This window comes from Peromyscus californicus, unplaced genomic scaffold, assembly GCF_007827085.1.
Source record: "Peromyscus californicus insignis strain IS unplaced genomic scaffold, ASM782708v3 Scaffold_8__1_contigs__length_139910024, whole genome shotgun sequence".
Taxonomy (NCBI): domain Eukaryota; kingdom Metazoa; phylum Chordata; class Mammalia; order Rodentia; family Cricetidae; genus Peromyscus; species Peromyscus californicus.
Window position 1 is genome coordinate 31,873,976 of NW_026294606.1, and position 25,798 is coordinate 31,899,773.

A 25,798-nucleotide genomic window follows, 5' to 3' on the forward strand; every position below is an offset into this window, starting at 1 on the left:
CTGTTTATCACAAAGAACCTTTTTTATCTTTACTTATTCAGTAAGTTTTCTGTACATTGAACGTTTTTCCTTGCTTGCAAGGCTGTGGGGATATGCTGAGGCCTGAGCCAAGCATGCTGTGGCTCTGAGGACAGATCTCAGCTTCAGGGCACACTTACCCTTGCCAGGCAGAAGTACATAGGGAGCCACTAGGTCTGTATATACTGTGTCATGGTTCAGCACAGAGCTTGGCATGCGCTCAATATGGGAGAAAGCTCATAAATCTTTCTGCCGTCTCAATGTTAGTTATTGATGTTTATAGTCATAGCCTTGACATACTAAGAATCATCGTGTTATGCTATTTCTGCTGCTTTAAATGGTAGTGAGAATTTTAGAAATATAAACATCAAAAGATCTCAATATTATGACCTTCAAATATCTGGAAAATCAATTCATTTTCTGCCAAAATAAGTGTTTCTAGTTACTGGAGAGCTGAAGTAGCTGACTATATTGTGGATATCTCATCCTTTTAGACTCTGGGGGACAAAGAGGGACCTCCCCAAGCTTGGTAAGTAGCTATTACCCACTGCACCTGTCCAGACCCCCTTTTCTCCATGGAAGCCAGTGTCCTGCTCTGTCTTTCATTCTTTCTTTCCAGTTCTGTATGAAAAATCTTGGAGGAAGTGATACCACACTTTTTCTGGGCACCCAGGGTGTTTCTATTATTCACAAATACTAAACAGTCTCCTGGATTCTTTCATACTTACAGTGAGTTTCCTTTCTCTCTGATTTTAAAGACAAAGCTTCCCTCTGGAATGAAGATAAAGTCTATAAAAACAAAGCCTTTCTTCTTTTGGGACCTCTTAGACCCTCTTGACTCTAGAGCAAGCCTTGGTTCTCTCTCTTTTTTCTCTCTAACGTGACCACTCAGCAACCTGTCCGTTCTGTGTAGGAGCTTGCACAGCCTTTTTACACACTGCCTTTGCTCTGCCTCCCCCCAGCACCTCACGGGTTCTGTAGCTTCGGGGTTCTAGCTATCCAGCTCCATTTACTTCTTTTTCCTCTTTTGTTACAAAATGCTTCTTGAAAAACACTGTCTTAACCACCATATTGTAACTGGTAGAAATTTCTAATCTCCCATATCTCTGTTATACATCATGCAAATCTGTCACATGAAGTAAACTTTCCTAAATGTTTTTGTCTTTATTGTCAGGAATATAAGAAAATCCAGAATTTATGCCTGTCTACTCTGACTCTTCACTCATCATGTGGAGAAGACCCCCTTAGTCTCTTGAGCTCCCTGGGCTGTCCTTATGGCCAATATTGTTGGCATTGTTTTTCTCAAGTGAGGCTGTGAGGCTCTGCTTCAGAGCTTTCTTCTCTTGGTGCATGTGTGTTCTGCACCAGGATTATTCTTTCTCTTCCATGCTGCTTTTATCCGATTCCACAGAAAACCTAGGCCACCAGTTATCTCTGTCTAGCTCATTGTAGGAAATGTGCATTAGTAGAAATGTTAGTGGAAAGGATGTGTACTGGAGTGTGTAAAGTGGCAGTGATTCTGCTGTTTCTTTTTTATTGTTTTTCTCTCATGTTAATTCCAGCTCTACTACCTATTTATGATGACCAGAGGCAAGCTTCTTTCTTACTTTAAGCTTTGGTTTTTGCAGTTATAAAATAGATATAATAGTAGTCCTGAAGTGGTAGAGTGCTTAGGAAAAATGTGGCCCAGGGCCCAGCCTATAGCTATGAGTGCTTATAGTGACTCAGGCTCTACTATAACTCTTATTTCTGTGCTTTACACATTTCTATTATTATGTTTAATTTTTACAGTAGTGAATTTTCATTTCACTTCAAAGTATAACTCCCATATTCCCTACTCTTTCTTGCCGTATTTTTCTAGATACTACACATTATTGCCAAATTTACTATGAATTCTTATCTTTATATTGTTCATTTTTTTTTCTCACACTAGAACATATCTCTAGAGGACCATGACTTCTGCTTTCTGCCTTTAGATGTGCCTGGATGCCTAGACCAATGTCATGACATTGGGAATTTCACTATAAATTTTTTTGAGTGAACAAGAGTAACTCTTACCTGGATGTGGTTGCGCAGACATGCCCAGCACTCGTAAGGTAGAAGCAGGATGATTGCTGCAAGTTTGAGACCACTGTGGTCTACATAATAAGTTTGAGATCTCAAAACAACACAAAAGAAACCAACAAAACCACACACACACAAAATAAAACCAAGAACAAAACAGAATTATTAAAGACTGTCAAGTGATAGCTTTGCAGATGTTGATAATCAGAATAAAAAGCAAAATAACATGAGGAAAAAAATCCCATACCAACCAGAGATACTACAACTCTCAGTGGGTTTTCAGTTTTGAGTGTAGGTATGAAAATAGAAAAAAAAAGTGAGAAAGATTTAAAGAATTCTGCTCAGACTTGGCCTTCTAGATTCCCTTGACAGATAAGGGAAATGCAAATGGGCTCCTTTCCTGTCTTGGTAACATTCTCTGGTGAAGTCTGTCTCCCTCAGCTGCTAAGCAGCAGTAGAGCTTCCAGCACTGCCAAATCTGGCTGTGAGAGCAGAGCACAAGCAGAACATGCCACTGTGGAAGACACATGGCTTCAAACAGCAAAAAAACCCGTCTGGGCACTACTGATGCTTTGTTATACTTTCCCACTGTGAGATAAGGAGACTAGTGTTGGGTAACTAACGCTTTTGAAGAGCTGCTGTCTTGTGTGTTCGCATCATTCTTAAACTGCCTTCACTCTTACTCTTAAAGCTAAAAAAGTGTGTGGATGGTAATGTGAGCATGCACTTTATGATATATAGCTTTAGCCCAATATCTGAGATAACTCCATCATAGACCATTAAATTAGTAACAACAAATGGGGAAATAAACAAAACTAGAAGCAAGATTCTGGTTTGGGAATAAAGATTTAATCATTTTGAGTGTGGTGGCCTCATGCCATTTTTACACTGTTTTACGTTGCAGTGTTCAGTTATGTAAAGTCTTCTCTCTAAAGATGTTTGCTGATAGTAGCACACTGTGGTTATGTAGTGTCACATTCATTCTTAACAGAGTAAGGGAGCTTTTTTTTATATGTTTTCTCTACTCATCAAGGAAGTGAAAGTCCAGACTTCATAAAAAAAAAAAAAAAGTGGTTGAAACTATGCAAATGCAATAGAAGTTCTGGGTCTTTTTTGAAGGCAAGTTAGAAGTCTCATCAGTTTGTCTCTGCTGAGTCTGACCATGTGTGGGCCTGTGTGTGTGCCGTGTGCATTTTATACCAGTCATACTGCAGTGCCACTTGCCTGGGTAGTTAATCTGGAAAAAAAGCAAGAGTATCCTGTAGTAGGGAAAGAGGGTTGTAAGCTCTCTTTTAACCTTAGTAATCTCTCAGGGAAGGTCATTTTCTTAGTCATGATGAACAGTCACAGATTGCTTATGCTTTAAGACCTCGACTCATTGTAATAAATCTTGAAAGAAAACAAGGTTCTTATAAATAAATGTTGAAACTTGAAATTGTAGGCACTTGCTCATTTTCTAGGATCATTTTTCATGCTGTCATAAATATGCCACTGTACCAGGCTGAGCACCATGAAGTCCTGGAAGAACAAAGTGATTCCATTTAGAATGTGGAAATGTGCCCATTTCTCAATTGCCAAAAGAGCACTTGAAGCCAGGTGCAAATTCTAACTTGCCTATCTTCTTCACAGAAGGTTTCAAGACTGGTAAATTTCTGCTACCTTTCTCAAAGACCAACCCCAGCTTGCCTAGCCCATCTCTTTCTGTTTGAGGACCACTTACCCTTCCTCCCTTGGTTCCCTTTTCAGCAAACTTTGTAAGCTTTGACCTGCATTCCTGATGCTTTTTCTGGAAGCTGTGGGTCAGAAGAGCACAGGAGTCTTTGGCATCTTTTCTTGATGAGAGACTGCTGCGTATATTTTGTAGTCACGTCCCATTCTTCAGTTCTAATAACTTGAGCTTTGCTGATTGTATGTTTTGTTTCTAATAATTGTTTTTGATTCTTTAAGATATCTGTTCTTTTTTTCCTCTTCATTTTGGTCTGTTTTAAACATGGTTTCCAGTCAGCTGTGGTGGTGCATTCCTTAATCGTAGTACCTGGAAGGCAGACGCTGGCAGATCTCTGTGAGTTTGAGGCCAGCCTGGTCTACATAGCAAGTTTAAACTCTAAAGTTATTTTCAGAAGTTTTATTTCTTCTATATCAACTCTTAATTGCAGAGCTTACTGATTATTGTTCTTAACATTGATGTTCACTTTTTAAAACTGTGTGCTGAGAATGCTACTCTGTGGGAGATCACTTGCCTTGCAAGAACAAGGCCCTGGATTAGAGATAGTCATCACCAAAAGGAAAAGAAAAATAATTATGAGTCTGTATCCAGCAGAATTCCTTCCTCCACCCAACTTCACCTATATTGTCAATGGTTCTGTAGATTTTAAATGTATACCTAGCATCTAGGAGTCTGGCCACACCCACTTTGTACTGTGTGCATCCAGCTTAAGACTAGATATTTGGAACAGACTCTCACCTGAAGCTTTGTCTAAGGATACTTGTCTCTGTGTTGTTGTTGTTGTTGTTGTTGTTGTTGTTGGTGGTGGTGGTGGTGGTGGTGTGTGTATATGTTTGTGTGTATATGTATGTGTGAATGTATGCTTTGTGGTGGTGGTGGTAATACGTGTACATTTAAAACACTTAGGTTTATATTAAAGCAAACAGTGTATGTCTATATTCCTGGTGGCTGTTCTAGAGGCTAAGGCAGAAGGATCATTTGAACCCAGGAGGTCCAGGACTGCCTGGGCAGTATTACTCGACTCCTATCCAACCAATAAATAAATAAATCGAAACACTCATAGCTGTTCTTCCTTTGTACATTGGAAGGTCTGCTTCAGCCATCGATGGCAGCATCAAGCCTTGCACTTTGAGCCTTGATTCTTGATACCCACCTTGGCTAATTCCTGTCCAGATTCTAACATGTTTGTAGCTTTATGTTTTCTTAGCTTCTGCTGTTTTGGGTCAGGCCTACACAGCCATTTCTTTTTAACTTTCTCCATTTAAATTTCATCACTGTTGTGTTTAAGAATGGCAGTGTTGGGGGGTTATGGCTGTAAAGCCAAGTATTTCTCATGCTGACTTCAGTTACTTAAACTGAGGTGATTGAACTTTATCTGGAAGCTCTGAGGGACCAAGACATTTTTAGAAAAGTGGGATTCAGTGAGATTTTAGAATTTAGAATAATGATTTTAGTATCAGGAGTGATGCATTATAGAAAGGCTAGGCAGATGTCAGGTAACATTCTGCTTCTAGGGAAGAGGGCAGTGAACTACCCAAGGTGCGAAATAAATGGATGAATGGATACAGGATATTAGTCTTAGGAGCAGCAGTGAAAGACTGGGCAATGTGGTAGTGATGTCTGAAGATCTTCTCTGGACCCTCAGGGTAGGGATTTTGCTCTTATTGCTTCAGTTCCTGGTTATTTTATATATCAAAGGTTAATTGACCTTATCTCTCCCAATCATCAAATGAATACTGGCTAGAAACTTAGCTGGTATTTTCAGGGGTATAGAAAATCAGGAATGGAGATGACTTTAATAATTAGGAAAAGAGAAACTGAGGCTTAATAAGAATGGTTTCTTTGCCAGGCAGGTCTCAGATTCAAGATTGGGAAAACGAGGACCAGAGCCCTAGAAGTTTAGTGACCACAGATAAATAACTTTGTTTCGCATTCATTAGTCACATACACAAGCATCTTTTCCCTTACAAAGGAGTTATTGCCATAGCCAATTAGTGGTTTTTGCCCGTAAGAAATTCCAGTTTCTAATGCTTTGTAGGACTTTTTGTTGTTTTGTTTTCCATTTTTTGTAAAACTTTAATTTAGTGATTATTTCCCCTTCTTTTGCAATTATTTTTTTCTTTCATTCCCTGTTTCCCTACTGTGATGTAAGTATAAAGTCATTCTCTTCCACCTTCAGGAGTCTGCTTGTCTCACATCAGTTCACAGATCCCAAGGATATAGACATTGGCCAACCTTTTAGTGTTATAATCACAAGCGATATGTAAAAGACGGTAAGACTTGTGTTATTCAAAATGACCTGTTCTCCCATAAAATCTAAAGTCTGGCTTACTATCAGTTTCATTGTAGGGAGAACACAACACAAGACACATTCAAATACAACATGTGGCTCAGTTTGATAGTGCATACACAGACCTGTAATCCCAGCAGATAAAAAGTAGAGCGCAGCCAGAGGCAGAGACATCTGGGAAAGTCCAGAGTGGACATGATCCTGAGCAGGGCTATGTGAGGTGGGGGACAGGGAGGGGGTATGGGGAGGGCAGTAGACCAAGAGGCCAGGAGAGTAAAGGGTAGACCAAAAGGCCAGTAAAACAAATTGGATTATATAGGGAAGGACAGCTGGGGGAAGAACAGCTCAGAACCTGGGGCTGGAGTTTAGGGTAGGAGGCAGAATATGCCAGCCAAAAGGACCCTGTAACAGGTAGGGACTGAAGGATGCTGGGAGAACCTGGCAACCAGGTCTGCTTTGATATGTTAAATAGGCACCTCAGTTAGCCATTTGTCCTGGGTTTGAGATCTCACACCAGGATATGAGTCCAGTCATTTTTTCTACTCTATTTTAAATATGAATGTATTAAAAAAATAGAAATGGTCTATTTTGAAGTGTCACCATGTTTCATGATTTTTGTCTCACCTCTTATGGTCTTGAGTATTCTATTTCTTTTTCGTTCTTTCTTTTTTTGTTGTTGTTTTTGTTTGTTTGTTTGTTTTTGTTTTGTTTTTTGAGACAGGGTTTCTCTGTGTAGTTTTGGTGCCTGTCCTGGATCTGATCTTGTTCTGTAGATCAGGCTGGCCTCAAACTCACTGAAATCTGCCTGGCTCTGCTGAGTGCTGGGATTAAAGGCATGCACCACCTCGGCCTGGCAGAGTATTCTATGTAGCTAGAGTTTTCCTGCCTAGCCCACAGTCAGGACAAATCTCTGTCACCCGCCAGTCCCACAGCCGCTTAGACCCAACCAAGTAAACTCAGAGACTTATATTGCTTACAAACTGTATGGCTGTGCCAGGCTTCTTGCTAACTGTTCTTATATCTTAAATTAATCCATTTCTATAAATCTATACCTTGCCATGTGGCTCGTGACTTACCGGCATCTTCACATGCTGCTTGTCGTGGCGTCGGCTGGCAGTGTCTCCCTGACTCAGCCTTCCACTTCACAGAATTATTCTCCTCCTTGTCCCGCCTGTACTTCCTCCTGCCTGGCTACTGGCCAATCAGTGTTTTATTTTTTAACCAATCAAAGCAACACATTTGACACACAGACCATCCCACAGCAATTCTATTTCTAATGCAGCTTTACATATTTTTGAAAAATCAAGGGACATTTAGAATTTATATTGTAAACTCTTTTTCCCAGAAATTTTGCAACACTTGAAATGAAGACAATTCCTAAACCACCCACTAATAGGATCTACACTTTCTGTTTCACCTTTCCAGCACGCAGGATTTTATTCGCATTTTACTTCTATCTGTGGGTCATGATTTGGCTGGGATTAGGAGTGCAGCTTTGCAGCAAGCATCTTGTCTGCTATTGGCAGTTAGGTAAAAAGGAGTGGGGGATGTTCTCTTAGGTCACACTGACAGTAATTGCTTTCTTGGATATGGTATTTGTCAGACCTCTGATAATTTGAGTTAATTATATCCACAGTTTCCTCCATCTCTCCTTGTCCATGTGCTCCTTAGCTTTTAAAGATTGTTGAAATAGTAGCAATGTAATTTAATTCCTACAAAGCCCCTTGACTTTCTACCACAATGTTATCTTTATTTATCAGTGCTCTCCATTTGGAAATAAAGAGGTTGAAACACAGCAGATGCATTCTTGTCATCATTGCTGAGATGAACCTTTCTTTCTTTTAAACAGTCCTATAATTAAATATGGAATAGCCACTGCTCCCTCCCTAGAACAAGAATGGAATACTGAACTCCATTCTAACTGATGCGTACTTGTTGCTAGTTGAAAAGTCCTTAAACTAAGTTACTTTACTGTCTTACCTACTAGCGTGGCTCCACATCTGTTTATACAATCCCCGCCCCCGATACACGTACACCTGTGAATACTTGAAATCTCACTATAGAGACTGTGGGCCATATTGTAAATTCTCAGACTCATTGACCTTTGCATAAATTATCATTTCCTGTTCAGTTATTTTATCTATTGACTTAGAAAATCTGGAATTCGAGTTACAGACAGTTGTGAGTCACCTGATGTGGGTGCTGAGAACAGAGCTTTGGTCCTCTGCAAGAGCAACAAGTGATCATAATCACTGAACTTCTTCCACAAATATTTTTAACCATTTAGTTTAATATTTTAAGGCCCTTGATTAAGAATTCCTGATTACTGTTAACACTTTGTTGTCTAGTCTATACCATTCAATGTCTGCTAGCCGAGAGTTTGGGGATGCTAGCTCACCTCAGTTAATGATTAAAATTCTCCATAAGACTAAACTACAAATTTAAAAATGAATATCAGAGATAATTTGTTCACACCTAAATTTGTATGTACAACTCTAGTGTCACATTAATGTTTTAGTATACTTACATTACTTTCGATACTTTGTCATAAGATTAGATATCCACTAAATAGATTTGTACCATAGATCAATAGAGTGTGCAATAATAATACACTTAGATTTTGGTGGTCAGAATTGATGGTAGTGTTGAGAGCTTGTGAGTGTAACTTGTGCCAATGGGTAGAGATGCAGGTACATTACAAAGATTGCTTTCTCTAAGCATCTTCTAAAATAATGAAATTCTGTTGTTCCTACTCAAAAGGAGGCAGTCATTTTTTTTTAAAATTCCTTTGCTATAGACTTTAGTAATATGGTGAGACACAGTCTTATTCTTACAATATTTGTTATGGTACCAAGTGAAACATAAATAAATAAAGTCATAGGAAAATGACTTTATTAACATTAAACATGTTAATAGTACATTTTTTAAAAGCAAGGTAATAATGCAATAATGTCCATGATACATTAGAGAGCAAGATCCAACAGTGGACCTAATCTCCACTGGAGCTTCAAAGCAAGGAGTACCTCGACTGGTACTCAGGACACTTCCAGCAACTGTCCCATCACCTTCAATGGCTTTAGGAAACAGTCAAGCTATTCAGAAGTGTAGCATGTATTTGCAATTGAAGGAAACTCTAAACTTGCATATAGAACTTAGTGAAAATTAAGATATATACTTTGATTGATTGATTCGTTATTGTTGTTGTTCAAACTGTATGCCTTCCTGAATTTATCCACAGACCTTGAAGATCCTTGGTTAGATTCAATATGATTTATTTTGTTAGTTAACTTGGCATTGTGAGATATTTGATCGCACTGTGAAACCCTGAGACTGTTTTAGTAAAATCAACCTTGGATCAGGGGGCAGAACCAGAAAAATAGTTGACAGAAATTAGCTATAGAGAATGCAGAGGAGCCAGGAATATGAACAGAGAGATGCACAGGAAGGAGTAGGGAGGGACTTGGGAGTGTTGTGGTCCTTTTGGTTTGGGGTGGCTGGAGAGATGCTCTCCTGCTGGACATCCAGCCAAAAAGGAAGGTCAGCTGATTGCTTCTTGGTCTCTTTGAGCTAACAGGTTTTCACCCCAATACCTGACTCCCAAGTCTTTATTGATAAATAGAATGATAGAGACTTAGTTAAAAACAATTTGGCTCATTATTTCTGCAGATCTACGAAATAATTTCTGTGAGTTTTGCTGTAAAGAAACTGGATAGTTTCTTCAAGTATTGTTTTCTCATGCAGAAATCATGATAGATTTTCTACCTCATAAGCCACTATAAAAGACATCACAGAAGGGATGTCTAATTTTAATCATTGAAGTTGCAAATTTATGTCTTTTTTCTCTTTGTTCTCCTCCCACTCTTTCCATGTAGCTATGGCTGGCATCAAACTCTTGCCCCTCCTGCCTTAGCCTCCAAGTATTGAGATTACAGGTGTATACCACTACACCTGTCTCACAAAATAGTGGTTTTAGTTTAGTATTTATTTTATACTAATTTTAATTAAAACAAAGCCTGGTTAATTTATATTTTACTTGCAATAGCAATTCAGGACAGATTTAAGGGAATAGACTGAATATTGTTGGAGAATACAAAAATAGCTGGGATTCATGACTCAAGCATTAGCACTGAAGTAGAAAAGAAAAACACCAACATTTTAGAAATGAAGATTCCCAAGCATCACCTCATGGGGCCCCTGATCTTCCTTATGTTAGTAATAGTAAGGGACCACAATGAAATTGGCTTTCCAAGAAGAAGGTGAACCCCTCATAGGATGCTCAGACTTTGCAATGTAATAAAAAATACGGCACCCTATGTTCTTGGACTCTTTTTTTTAATTTTATAATTTAATTTAATTTTACATATCAGCCACGGATTCCCCTGTTCTCCCCCCTCGCCCGCCACCTTCCCCCCAGCCCAGCCCCCATTCCCATCTCCTCCAGGGCAAAGCCTCCCCTGGGGATTCAGCTCAACCTTGTAGATTCAGTCCAGGCAGGTCCAGTCCCCTCCTCCCAGGCTGAGCCAAGTATCCCTGCATAATACCCAGGTTCCAAACAGCCAGCTCATGCACTAAGGACAGGTCCTGGTCCCACTGACTGGGTGCCTCCCAAACAGTTCAAGCCAATCAACTGTCCCACTTATCCAGAGGGCCTGATCCAGTTGTGGGCTCCTCAGCTATTGGTTCATAGTTCATGTGTTTCCATTAGTTTGGCTATTTGTCCCTGTGCTTTTTTCAATCTTGGTCTCAACAATTCTTGCTTATACAAACCCTCCTCTTTCTCGCCAATTGGACTCCTGGAGCTTCACCTGGGACCTGGCCGTGGATCTTTGTATCTGGTTCCCTCAGTCATTGGATGAGATTTCTAGCACGACAGTTAGGGTGTTTGGCCATCCTATCACCAGAGTAGGTCAGTTCGGGCTTTCTCTTGACCATTGCCAGTAGTCTATTGTGGGAGTATCTTTGTGGATTTCTGGGGACCTCTCTAGCAGTTTGCTTTTTCCTGTTCTCATGTGGTCTTCATTTACCATGGTCTCCTATTCCTTGTTCTCCCTCTCTGTTCTTGATCCAGCTGGGATCTCCCGCTCCCCTAAGCTCTCTTTCCCTCGAACCTTGCCCTTCATTACCCCCACTCATGTCCAGGTTGTTCATGTAGATCTCATCCATTTCTCTGTCATTGGGTGATCCCTGTGTCTTTCTTAGGGTCCTGTTTTCTAGGTAGCCTCCCTGGAGTTGTGAGTCGCAGCTTAGTCATCTTTGTTTTACATCTATTATCCTCCTATGAGTGAGTACATACCATGTTTGTCTTTCTGAGTCTGGGTTACCTCACTTAGGATGATTTTTTCTAGATTCATCCATTTGCCTGCAAACCTCATGATGTCATTGTTTTTCTCTGCTGAGTAGTACTCCATTGTGTCTATGTACTACATTTTATTTATCCATTCTTCAGTTGAAGGGCATCTGTTCTTTGACTCTTATTGGTACCTTTCAGTATGCTTTTATTAGCAAAAATGTAAATTCGTAAAATCATTTTTTATTAAACAGATATTTTGATGCCTTGTTTACTAAGCATTCCAAAATGTTGGGAATGGGACAGGTAGAAAAAGGCAGTGGAGGGGTGGTGCCTCATAGCCTTTAGAGCATTGTACATTGTAGTGTTTTTAACTTTGTCCAGTATAATTCTCATGAAAACCCTTAATTGATGTATATCTTAATTTACCTTTGAGTTTATAAAGCTGAACAAAGATTTCACTTCTGTTTCTGGCTGGAATTTTTAACATATGAATGTGTTTCTGACTTGTAATTATAAATGCTTTTAACCAAAACTGTAACTGCAACAAGGTAAGAAAAATATTCAAAATCGTGTGTGGATGCAGCCCTTAATCCTGGCTGGGAGAATTTCAGTGTAGGCTCAGAGCATAGCACATAGTGGATAAGCCATGTTCATCTGGTACTGTCTTCTGCTCAGCTATAGCCATGACTGTCTCCCTAGAGCCCTTGGTAAGCTGTAGACATATAGACTGAATGCACATAATGGTATCTACTCACATATATGTAAACTCGGGACTCTCCAGTCCTGAAACATAGCCACTACTGAAACATACATGGCCAATGTGCCTTTTCCTCGTGCTGCTCATTCTTAATCCCCAACTCCAACCCCACACATCACTGCTGCTGCTAGAACAACTTGCACCTCATATTCACTTCCTCATGGCTGTTTCCTCCATGAGCTTCTCCTTGATTTCCTTTTAAGTCTCAGAGTGCCATGACCACACTTTGTAACCTCACCAATGCGTCCCTTCCCTGCAGTATCCTTTTGTATCTTTTTCCTGCCTCTTAGTCTTCTACACCCACAAAAGAACAAGCAGAATAGCAGGAGGCAGGGTTCTGTTTTCCTACCCTGTGTTTCCTATAACCAGACCTCATTCCCCAGAGTCAGACTCACACCTGCTTGACTCTACCAGCTCCAGCAAAAGATTTGTACATGGTCCCAGCTACTAAGTACAGGCTAGCTATCCCTACTGACTCCTGTTTACTAGGAACAACTAACTCAAGATGGAAAGCAATGTTTTATTGTTGCTCTCTTTGATTCATAACTTTCTCTGGCAGAGGAGCTGTAAACAGTGCACACTGTGACTACTTGTGTGGTCTGAGACATTTTCTGCACAAGGCATCTTGAGCTTCTCTTGAAAATTTTCTTAGAGGGAGCATTTTTCTTGTCTCTTGGCTTTGTTTTACTACATTTAGTTCTTTCACAGACAAATCACTTTCTCTGAGATGACATGGAATCAGGAAATTTCAAGTAGTTCATTGAGGTGTGTGTGCCCACATGTGTGCATGTGTGTCATCCTCAGACATTGTGTGTCATCCTCAGACATTCTCCACCTCTTACTGAACCTGGAGCTCACTGTTTCTGCTGGACTAGCTAGCCAGAAAGCTGGAAGAATCCTCTTTCTCTACCACTACAATGCTGGTATCACAGGCACAAGGCCACTGAACCCAGACTTTTTATGTGGGTGCTGGAGCTAGAGCTTGGGTTCATATGCTTGCACAGCAAATACTTTACCCACTGAGCCATCTCCCGATTGAGACATTTAAAGTGGAAGTTGCTCCATATGTGGTTTGTTCTGTTATTAGTTGTGTAATGATGTCATTTAGGGTCAAGTACTTGAGGCTTAAAAGCTTCTTACTCATTGTAGTAAGATTTCCTAGCAGCCTCTATGTAGCAGGTGCTCATCTGTGTAGTGGAAACAACCAGAAAAGGAAACAGCAGCAGAGCTGTTTTTAGGAGGCCTGCAGGCCAGGCTGCCCAAGGAGGCCAGGGTCCAATGGAGTGACTGCTCCAAGTCACAGTGCTCTGGAACTAGTGGGGTGAACTCAGCTATTCCAGGTGACCAGATTCAGAAAGGGATCTAGGAAGACAAGAAAGGAGGACTGAACAGAGGGCAGAGATCACACTGACCTGAGGTAGATACCTCTAGGTAGGCCACAGGGAGTCAAACTAGGGAACTGTGGGGTTAGAAGGAGCTGAAGAGGCAAACAACAAATGTGTCTGTCTATAAAGTCTACCATATTGCCATCTTCTGGTTGAGGGGCCTGGAAGGTTAATCCTTATTCATCATTTTTTTTTTACATAGTTCTTTCTTGTTTCAATGGAAATTTCTTTCCTATTGAACTCGCTCCATTTTCTTTACTCCTAGTTTTTGTGTCTTAATTTTTATACTTGTGAATTTGATGTTCACATGTCATTAATTTACATAGTCTTCAAGTACTGTGCAGATATGAGATATTGCAGATAAAAGTCTGTCATCATGGAGTTTACGTGTACACAGCTAGGTAATAAATAAGCAGACAGATAAAAGATTGCAAAGAAGAAGAAATAATAATGTAGATAAATATAGAGGGGATTGGTGCTGGCTTCCTTTAGAGCAGTGGTTCTCAACCCTTTGTGTGTGGGGGTCACATATCATATATCCTGCCTATCAGATGTTTACATTATAATTCATAACAGTAGCAAAATTAGTTATGGAGTAGCACCAGAAATAATTTTATGATTGGGGGGGTCATCACAACATGAGGAACTGTATTAAAGGGTCACAGTCTAAGAAGGTTGAGGACCACTGCAATAGAGGGTTTAAGAGAGCTGAAGGTTAGTGACAGGAAGGGGTGCAGTGGAGAGGGGGCCTCCATCCACTGTAGAGATGGCAGAGGAAAGACTTTAAGTAGATCAGGCTAGTCTCAATGTGAGAACAGCAAGATGACCAGAGAGACCAACTGAGTCATGCCTGGATGAGCAAGGAGGGAATCATCTGAGTTGGTTGAGACCACTGTGTCAGTTTCCATGAAGAAAACATTGGGGAACTAGGGTGAAGTGGTGAGGAGGCTTAGATCTCTGTGAACTGTGAAGGGAAGGAATAGTTGAGTGAGTCCTAAGCGTTGTTTTAGATAGATGCCATTTATATGGAGAGAGGGACAGAGGGACAAGAGCTTTGGGAAGAACATCTTGATTTCAGTTTAACTGAGGTGGTATTCAGCAGACAGTAAGCAGAGCAAAACTTAGGACTTTGGAGTTGTATGCATAGTGATGGTGAGATGGTTATTGACATGGTTACATGCCTAGGGTGTGGGTAGAAGGAGAAAAGCCACCTCTCCCAAACATGCACACTAATCCCTGGGCCTGGAGCAGAGATGTCCTGAACCTGGTAGAACAGCATCACAAACTGGAGAGTTGCCACCAATGGAGTGTGAAGAGATCTGGAAGAACATGAAGTCCAGAAGCAGGTGAAGAGCTGTTCTGGAGAGGGAGTTCGGGCAGTGTTTGTTAGACTTGGGCTTTTCCCCTACATTGTTTTCTATCATAGCAGTCTGCTTAAGTGTTTTCTTTAGCATGTGAAGTAAGACGCTGCTCACCGAGTCACCATGCTTCTGAAAAATAAAGCTCTTTTTTTTATGACTCTAGTCAACATTTAGAATATGTATGTTTTACTTTACAGTGATGCAAAAATACAAGCATTCAGTAGAATCTGAACTTTAAATGTTGAGTTTAGGTCTTCACTGAGCTGGTAATATAGGTCCCGCATCCTGTGTCTCAAGCACAGGGAACCCTAAAATCTCCAGAGGAAACCATTTGCTGAGCTAGAATGTGCAGTAGGTATGGCAGATTATCTGCACTTTCAGTTGATAGTGTGTTTCAAGGGTGAGTTGGTCATCAAGTTATAAGTCCTGGAGCATCAGTGTTGAGAATATAGGAAAGTATAACTATAGTTTTAATTCAGAGGTCAGAAAGCTCTTCCTATAATGGGCCAAATAATAATCTTCTGCTTTGTGGGAATTCCATTCTATGGAACGAATTCATTCAGCCCAGTGATTGTAGCATGAAAACAACTGTGGAAAACATGTAAAAGAGTGAATGTGGCTGTGTCCTATAAAACTTTATTTCATAGTGGGCAGCTGGCCAGATTTGGCCCATGGGCGGTAACTCTCCAGACCTCTAGTGTTTTGAGAATCATACATTTAACCTTTGAAAGCTGAAGCTATAAAATACTGTTTTGACTGGCATGGACATTTAATTTGTTACTTTATGTGAAAAGTACTTGTTAAAAATTGTCTTTTTTATAAACTAATCTTATTATACAAAATTTTGACTACCAAATGTATGCATTCTTTTTCATGGAGTTACATAAAAATCGTGGAAAAAAATGTTTCCAAATTGCTGTCAGGCAGCCATCCTCCCCCATCATCCCCTGCAGCATAGGCTACTGTCATCCTAACTTTTCCATGAGCATGTTCTCTGAATGGTGTCCCACTGCTTCTTTCAAGTAGAGCAGTTTCCTTCCTGTACTCCAGAGTCTGCAGGGACTCTTGGTTCACTGAGAATAGAACGCATGTGCCGTGTTCTCTATGTTACATTTACCACACCACTCTCTGCTTGCTGTCCCCTTTCTGTTTCAGATGAAGTGCTTACCTGTTCTTCTATCTGAATCATGTGTTCATTCAAACTGCTTAGAATGATTATCTGCCCCACACTGAGGACTTAAATAACACTGTTATTGTTTTAATAGAGCCATTGACACTCCTGTCCTGAGGCCTTTTCAGTGTGTGTTCCCATCAACACAGGGCCAGGGCTTTTCCTAAGGACAAAGCCGTCTGTGTACAGACTATTCTGCAGAAACATAATAGCCTTTTCAAAATAAGGTGTTTGGACATTTGGTTCTGCAAGTAATGATTTTGGACCCTCAATTATACACAAAATTAATTCAAAATAATTATAGAAATAAATGTAAGGGAGTAATTTATAAACATAGAATAGAACATATGAGTATACATTCATTTTTAGCTTATACAAATTATTCCTAAATATAACATAAAAAGCATACATAACAAAGAAAAACAGATAAATTAGACATTTTTGTTCATAGGCTACTTTAAAACTATGAGAAGGGAACTACCAGGATATGAAGAGTTCTTAGGTTATGTATCTGTCAGGGGACTTGTGCCGGAATGTTGAAGAGACCATCACAGCCCAGTAAGAAAATGATGAGGAGCCCAGCTTTAAAAAATGGGCAAAGGATTCACCATACACACATGGTCATTAGCTGCATGAGAAGATCCTCAGTGTCCTTAATCCCAGAAAATGCATATCAAGACCACAGTGAGAAAGCACTTTAGACCACAAGCATGACTACAACCTAAGACCACAAAAATTGTTGGTTAGGATGTGAGGAGATCTGAACCCTTATCTCTATTAGTGAATGAGAGTGTGAAATGGTGCAGCAACTTTTGAAAAACATAAACATGGTGTGACCACATGCCCCAGCACCTGTACACCTAGGTAACTGTATCTAAGATAGATAAAAACAGTAAGAGAAGGAAGCTAGTTGCAGAAGCCCACATACTTTGTAATCTCATTCTTAAGAAATATGTACAGCAGGTAAATGGATAAAGGAAAAAGAAGAGTGATCAGTGACTGTTCAGGTCTGAGTGGGAGCTGGGAGCTGAGGAATGACTACTGATAGCTACAGAGTGTTTTGAGAGTGATAAAAATGTTCTAAAGTAAGATGGTAATTATGATTGCATAATGCTGTGAATTATGAAAACTATTAAATTGTAAACTTTAAAATGGCAAGTTTTATAGTATCTCTATAAACTACTTTATAGTACATTTTATATATCTCTATAAAGTATTATTTAAATAGAATAAAATGGACTGAGAATGGTGGTACATACTTTTAATCTCAGCACTTGGAGGCAGGGGCAGGTGGATTTCTGTGAATTTGGGGCTAGCCTAGTCTACATATAGTGATCCAGGTCAGCCAGGGCTATTTAGTGAGACCCTGACAAAATAAATTAAAAATAATAAAATAAAATGCTGGAAAGATGGCTCAGTTTGTAAGAGGGCTTGCTTTGCAAGCAAGAGGACCTCAGTTCAAATCTCCTACATCTATGTAAAAGCTAGGTATGGTCATGTATACCTGTAATACTAGTGTTGTGGAATAGGGATCAACAGATTTTGCTAGTCAGTAGACCTAGTTTCATACATGAGTTTCAGGTGTACTCCGTCTCAGAAAGTAAGGTGGGTAGCCATAGGGGAAAACATTTAACATCCTCTTTAGGCCTCTACCTGGTGTCTGCACCCATATATGTTGCACACAACAGGCACATATACAATGGGTATAAAATGGCCTTACTTTTACTTCTGTGGCTTTTTAAACATTGTGAATGAAATACACAGTTTTTCTTTTTAATTTCCTGGCTACCCCCAAAGCTTTACATACAGCCCAGGTAATATGGATGTAGTGCCGGGCGGTGGTGGCGCACGCCTTTAATCCCAGCACTCGGGAGGCAGAGCCAGGCGGATCTCTGTGAGTTCGAGGCCAGCCTGGGCTACCAAGTGAGTCCCAGGAGAGGCGCAAAGCTACACAGAGAAACCCTGTCTCGAAAAACCAAAAAAAAAAATATATATGGATGTAGTAAATTGGAGTCCTTAAGGAGCAGCTGATCAGCTTCTTAACAGTGTCATATACCCATATATAGACCATGGCTTCTGTCCAAGGGGTACCTACTAGCCAGGAAATAATGAAAGCCAATGGTCTTACTTACTCTATTGAGAGGGTTTTCCACATGAAGACTAAGGTAATTCATACTACAAATGATATGTCAGTGATAAGGTTTTCATATCATTATTTTAAAAGATTTAAAATAAGGTTCGATTACTTATCATGTGTAGAATTTATGTAAGAAATAAACCTAGAAATCACATGTTCCTAGGTTGGGGTTTTTTGTTTGCTTTTTTGTTTTTAATCAGCTTGACACAGACTACAGTTATCTGAGAAAAGGAACCCAAATTGAGAAAATGCCTCCATAAGATTGCTTATAGATAAATCAGTAGTATTGTTAACTTGATTAATGATTGATGTGGGCTAGCCTAGCTCACTGTGGGCAGTGCCAACTCTGGACTTTTGATCCTGGGCTGTATAAGAAAGCAAAATAAGTAAGACTTGGACATCAAGCCAGTAAGCAGCACTCCTCTGTGACTTCTGCCTCAGCTCCCAATTCTAGGTTCCTGCCTTGAGTTCCTGGCTTGACTTTCCTCTATGATGGGCTGTGATTGGAATGTGTGAGCCAGATAAACTCTCTCCTTCCCAGGTTGCTTTTAGTTATATTCTTTACCACAAAGATAGAAACCTAACTGAGAACATACTTGTTTCCTTTTAAAAACCATTTTGAAAAACTGGAATATGTTGAATTACATCTCAATACCCTCATTGAAATCAGTTCATATACACATTAGCAATTTGCTACAACCACTGTCACTGTGCTGTTTTATAATAAACTTATATACTTTATAGATAGTATAGTTATTCTTGTGCCCTTATTTTTAAAAAAGAGTCCTTTTAAAAGTCAACTATGGTATAAGGTACATGTTCTCAGTCTTTGGTACACAAACATCAACTAGGGCTCATTCAAACCATGAATTTTTTTAAACCCCTAAGAACTTGGTTTAAACTGAAATTTTAATGAATACTTTTTGAAGAAGAGAGCATTGCCCCATCATGCAAAGCACCTCAGGGATCCAGCTAGAATGCTGAGGAAACACAAGGTGTTAAATTGTCACAAGTGCTGAATGGATATTGACATAGTCTTCAGCTGTTTGATACTGGAAGTAGATTATATCCACTTTGGAAATTCTCTTAGGAAATTAACACTTACTATCTTCTAACCAGCATAAAATCCCAGGATGTGAAACTGTTGTGTGGTGGTTGTGTTCCCTGAAATATTGTACACACTAATAAACTTATCTGGGGTCAGAGAACAGAACAGCCACAATATTAAACATAGGGGATAGGCAGTGGTAGCACACGCCTTTAATCCTAGCATTCCAGAGGCAGAGATCTACCTGGATCTCTGTGTGTTCAAGGATACAGCCAAGCATGGTGACTCACGCCTTTAATCCCAGAAAGTGAGCCTTTAATCCCAGGGAGTGATGGCAGAAAGCAGAAAGGTATATAAGGCATGAAGACCAGAAACTAGAAGCTTTTGGCTGGTTAAGCTTTTAGGCTTTTGAGCAGCACAGTTCAGCTGAGATTCATTCTGGATCAGGACTTCCAGAATTCCTCAGGCTTCCAGTCTGAGGAAACAGGATCAGCTGAGGAATTGGCAAGGTGAGGTGGCTGTGGCTTGTTCTGTTTCTCTGATCTTCCAGCATTCACCCCAATACCTGGCTCCAGGTTTGTTTTTTATTAATAAGACCATTTAAGATTCCTGCTACACTGTTGTGCATGTCACCCTAGCCAGCATCCCTCACTGATGGCCTTTAGTGTAGCTCATCTCTGTCTTCTTTTCCAGATTTCCTTTGACTTAGCAGAGTACACTGCAGATGTCGATGGAGTTGGCACCTTGCGACTTCTGGATGCAATCAAAACTTGTGGCCTTATAAATTCTGTGAAGTTCTACCAGGCCTCGACAAGTGAACTGTATGGAAAAGTGCAGGAAATACCCCAGAAGGAGACCACACCTTTCTATCCGAGGTCACCCTATGGTAAGGACACATGTGCCCAGCTGCATGAAATGCTCTCTGCAGGTGTGGGGATGTTTCTGCTTTCATTCTGCACATGTGTCATAGCTGACGTCATTTGGGTGTGAGATTGACATTCAGATAGACTAAAGTGACTGGACTTGTTGGGAAACATACCTTATGCATTTTTGCCATTGTCTTCAGGTTAATTAGCACCTCATTCACCAATCCTTGTTTATCCAACCTTTCTACACAAATCACTTTAAATGGAAATTAGACCCATTATGACTGTTTTCCTAAGCTGTTTAGAGATTTGCTGGAGCAAAGAGCTTTTGTGTTTTCTTGTTTGTTTTGTAATTTTCCCTATGAAAATTTCTCGGAGCTCAAACCTAGGAGAAAAAAACAGACTTATTTGAAAGATATATATGATAACATTTTATTTTATTTTATTTATTTTTGGTTTTTCGAGACAGGATTTCTCTGTGCCATTTTGGTGCCTGTCTTGGATCTCACTCTGTAGACCAGGCTGGTCTGGAACTCACAGAGATCCACCTGTCTCTGCCTCCTGAGTGCTGGCATTAAAGGCGTGTGCCACTGCTGCCCAGCGATAACATTTTAAAACAGTTTGAATATTAAGATCCCAAATATTTTCTATCTCATTATCTAAAAGTGTGTGTGTGTGTGTGTGTGTGTGTGTGTGTGTGTGTGTGTGTGTGTGTGTATGTGTGTGCGTGCGTGCACATATATGGAGGGGAAACAGAGACAGACAGTGACAGACACAGTGAAAGAGACAGATAGAGGTAAGAAAGATGAACTTTATATATTGTATAGTATAGGTGAATAAATGAGATGGTTCAGGAATTAATTAGGAATGTTATAAAGTAAGGAATTTTATTTCTAATGCACATGATTAGTTGGCACACAGTGTTTTGGCTTGGTATTCATATTGGTCATTTTGATGCATTATAAATAATATTTTGTCAGTTATTACTGTTTAAGGTGAATGAAAAGCGTGGTCCTTTAGACTAAACTTTGTCTTTAAAAAATTATTCTAACAGGAGCAGCCAAACTCTATGCCTATTGGATCGTGGTGAACTTTCGTGAGGCATATAATCTCTTTGCGGTGAATGGCATTCTCTTCAATCACGAGAGTCCTAGAAGAGGTCAGTGAATACATTACCAAAGGAGAATTTAAGTTTAACAACAGAAAAGGGTATATGTATATTCTGTTGATGTTCTATAGATTGAAAAAGTTTACGTCTACTTCTGTTGTAAATGTCTGTGGTAAATGAAAAAATATAAATCCAGCTTTAATTTATAAGAACTTTTTAAAGTTCTATGTCAAGCTGGACTGTGTACCAAATATATTAGTTTCATTAGTAGTTTTTAAACCAAGAACTGGGAAATTTCTGTGTAAATGCAAAGAATGAGAGATAAAGTGCTGGTGGTTTCTATCATTCATTACTGTTTACTTAGACTCAACCAGTTGAAAAGTATCTTCTCTTTAAATTCCATTAGAAGGACATCAGAAATTATCGTTTCTAGAATGTATTCTAAAATCAATTTGAAATAAGTTCTTAAGCATTATTCGTTTTGTTTATTTGTTTTCCTGAAAACTGTATTTGCTTGCATGGGCTTAGTTATCATTGAGACTATTGGCAATATCATTTCTCTGTTTACAATATTAGGTTTTAAGTAAGAAAATGTATACCCCCACCATTACTTTTAATTTAATGAAACATGAGAAATATTAGCCAAGCTAGGTGAGTTCTGATGGGACTAGAACCCACAATATCATTCTTTACAAAGTAAAACTTATTTGTATAATCTAAATCAAAGATATTTTTTAAGTTTAATGGTCATTTAGTCTTAGAGTGTGAGAAAGAATAAGAAGCCCAATATTATAAGTTGCTTCTTGCCCAACAACCAGTAATACTTGTAACTATTTCAGTGAAATTTTATGTGACTATATACTCACCTAATTAAATCAACAAGTCATAGAGAATGATTAAAGTGACATGTTTATTAAGGTATCTTTAGCATCACATTTTTATTTTATAATTGCCTAAGATAACAGTTCCCATGATGGGCTGTTAAGGTATGAATGCCAACCTGTCATCTCTGATGTATCTCTCTCTGTCTCTGTCTTTCTGTCTCTCTCTCTGTCGCGCGCACACACACACACACACACACACACACACACACACACACACACACACCATATCTTCGTATCTTTAATTAATTTTGTGTTCTGGGTATTTCTGGTGAGGGAAGAGGAAAGATAGAAGGGTTTTATTTTTCCCTTGCAGCATCTGGTGTGTACAGCAGGGCAGGGTGGGGTGTGGGACCACTTTAGGAATCTACTCGGTAATGGAAATCCTGTCTCTTTTCTCACAAGCATGCTTGTGTATTTTTATTGGGTTTTTGTATTTTTTTCCTCTTCAACCTGACCCATTCCTCCTACCCCCCACAAAAAAATGTAAAGTTAATTGCTGTAAGTCAGGTTAAGAGAGGAGAAAGCGTTCTTAGGTTGTACAGTAAAAAGATAATTTAAATATCATGTCTCTGCCAGTCCTCTATTTGTACCCTATAATTGAAGCCTTTTTCATCATTATTGTTTATTTCCTGAATTTTAAAAGATAATATTTATGAATTTTGAGGAAAATTTTAGAATGTTATGAGAGGTAAAGAAAAAGTTTCTTCCCTCATTTATATTGTTTCCTATCACCAGAGCTACTATCAATATGTTCATAGATGCCCTTCATGCTTTCAGACCTGCAAAGATAGTTATCTTTTATGTCATTCTGCAACTTGGGTGTGTAGTGGATGGCTGTTCTGTGTATGACCTTGAAGCACTGTCTCTTGGGATGCAGCAGGTAACTGCTCTACTTGCCTATGACCTTGAAGTACATGCCCCTGAGGCATGTCCTCTTGGCTACCCTTAAGACATGAGATGCAAGTAGGCACTGTCCTCTTCATTCCCTCGTGGGACTTGGATGCAGGACTGACTCAGACGGCCAGAACACTGTGAGACTTTGTCCCAGCATTCCAGAACCTGTGACAGTTCTATTCTGTACAATGAGTTTTTCTCCCCTAATAAATTCCTTTGTCCTTTAAGCAGACTCCATGCATTTTTCACATTATGGGTGTCTGTTAAATATTTGTTAGACTTGATCTTGAGCATCCTGATAGCTTAGCAGGTGAAGGCTCTTGCTTTAGAAACCTTAAGACCTGAGTTTGATCCGTCTGATATACCTTGATGAGCATTATACACTTTTAAAATTCTTACTATGTACAGCTTAGGATGGTACTGAAGGTGACTTCATTCATTCATTCCCGTAGTGGAAGGAGAGAGAGACCTCACCTTCAAAAATTGTCCTCTAACCTCCACACCTGTGCTATGACATACTTGTGTCTGCCTGTTTATACGTACACAGACACAGACAGACACACACACAGACTAAAATAAAAATTACCAAAAAAGTTATCACATTAAGATTATTAAATTAAATAAAACTTGACCTTGTTGTATATGCCATTTTACTACTTTATAACATATACAGAAATCAGTGGTATTCCATTTTTAAACTCAATTTATATAATCAAATTATAAAAAATAGAAATATGAATATATGTTAATACTAGCTTTGATAAAACACCTGAAATGTAATATATACAGCATTTTTTAAACTTGAAAATTAAAATAAATGTAATTAATATGAAAGTAATTGTTTTAAAGATTAAGCATTGTGTTCTGAGGAGACATTTGTGCTAGACTGAAACTATCTTAGATGAGGACTATACTGTGTTTTTGTATCTCTAGCATCTGAAGACATAACATTGTGCTAATAGGCATTAGGTAAATATTTTTAAAGAAAGGATGAGTATCTGCTGTTTCAATAAAACTTTACTGACTTAAATTTAGAGTATTAGAATTAGAAAACAGTAAAAAAAATTATAGGAGCATTTTTAATGAATGTTGTTTTAATGATTCCACACATATAGTAATTAAAGCTAACACAAACTATTCATAGTAATGATTCAGTCTGATATACCTTGATGAGCATTATACACTTTTAAAATTCTTACTATGTACAGCCACAACTTAGGATAGTACTGCAGGTGACTTCATTTTAGCTTTGCACCCTACTACCACAGGGAACACACTTTTTCCTTGATGGATCAGTAGAAAACATTGATCTAATCTACGATACAATCACAAATCCACATTAATAGAACTCAAGCTGATTATTTGGGGAGAGAAATAAATTTTTCTTGCACTGAAAATAACTGGCAATCTCTTTTGATTGCACAAATAATGTTTTATGGTAGTTTATGACTAGAAAAGATGTGGAAGAACTATTTTTTTTATGTAAAACTTTTCTAGACTAGACTTTGGCAAACTCTGGCTCATGAACCAAATCCAGTTTTTTTCACTTGTGTGTGTGTGTGTGTGTGTGTGTGTGTGTGTGTGTGTGTTTATGTGTGTAAATAAAGTTTAGTTAGAGTACAACCATGCTCATAAGTTTACATGGCTATATTCACACTCTAGAATCCTGTATCCTGAAAACACTAAATATTTACTATCTAGGCCGTTAAGGAATATCTAATGGACATCCAAAAACTTGCAGTGGGGTTTCTCCCAAATAGCAAATTGGTTTTCTAGGGGTTAGCGTCTGAGAGTCAGTCATGTTCAGTAGCCCTACTGTGCTGGGCAGGTAATATTTGGTTGGAACGCTGATGTCCTTTCCTGCTGTACTAAAGAGGCATTGTGCACTAAAGAAAAGTTCATCATCATCAGTGTGAGACCCAAACAAGCTTTTAGCGGACCAAGACCTGCCCACTATAGCAGCCACCTCCTAAGTTTTGACATTGTCTTATTCTAATTTCATTATATGTCTCTTCTCCATCTCAGCTTTCTGGATTTGTTTTCTTTTTTTTAGTGCTGTATTTAAAAACACATTTGTTTTTCTTACTCTTTTTTTTTTATTTTATTTTACAATACAATTCAGTTCTACATATCAGCCACGGATTCCCTTGTTTTCCCCCCTCTCGCCCCTCTCCCCTTCCCCCCAGCCTACCTCCCATTCCCACCTCCTCCAGGGCAAAGCCTCCCCCTGAGGACTGAGATCAACCTGGTAGACTCAGTCCAGGCAGGTCCAGTCCCCTCCTCCCAGGCCGAGCTAAGCGACCCTGCATAAGCCCTAGGTTTCAAACAGCCAACTCATGCAATGAGCACAGGACCCTGTCCCACTGCCTGGGTGCCTCCCAAACAGATCAAGCCAATCAACTGTCTCACCTATTCAGAGGGCCTGATCCAGTTGGGGGCCCCTCAGCCATTGGTTCATAGTTCATGTGTTTCCATTCATTTGGCTATTTGTCCCTGTGCTTTATCCAACCTTGGTTTCATCAATTCTCGCTCATATAAACCCTCCTCTTTTTCGCTAATTAGACTCCTGGAGCTCCACCCGGGACCTAGCCATGGATCTCTGCATCCAGATCCCTCAGTCATTGGATGGGGTTTCTAGTATGACAATTAGGGTGTTTGGCCATCCCATCACCAGACTAGGTCAGTTCAGACTGTCTCTCGACCATTGCCAGCAGTCTATTGTGGGGGTATCTTTGTGGATTTCTGTGGGCCTCTCTAGCACTTTGCTTCTTCCTATTCTCATGTGGTCTTCATTTACCA

At 39.4% G+C, this 25,798-nt stretch overlaps 1 protein-coding gene across 1 annotated transcript in view; it reads left to right on the plus strand.

Annotated features, from left to right (window-relative positions):
* Positions 1 to 25,798, plus strand: part of Gmds (GDP-mannose 4,6-dehydratase) — a 580,335-nt gene that overhangs the window by 231,713 nt on the left and 322,824 nt on the right. The window contains exons 5-6 of the mRNA XM_052727412.1: positions 19,941 to 20,133; positions 21,168 to 21,272. Coding sequence (XP_052583372.1) covers positions 19,941 to 20,133; positions 21,168 to 21,272 — 298 coding nt within the window. The remainder of the gene's footprint in view (positions 1 to 19,940; positions 20,134 to 21,167; positions 21,273 to 25,798) is intronic.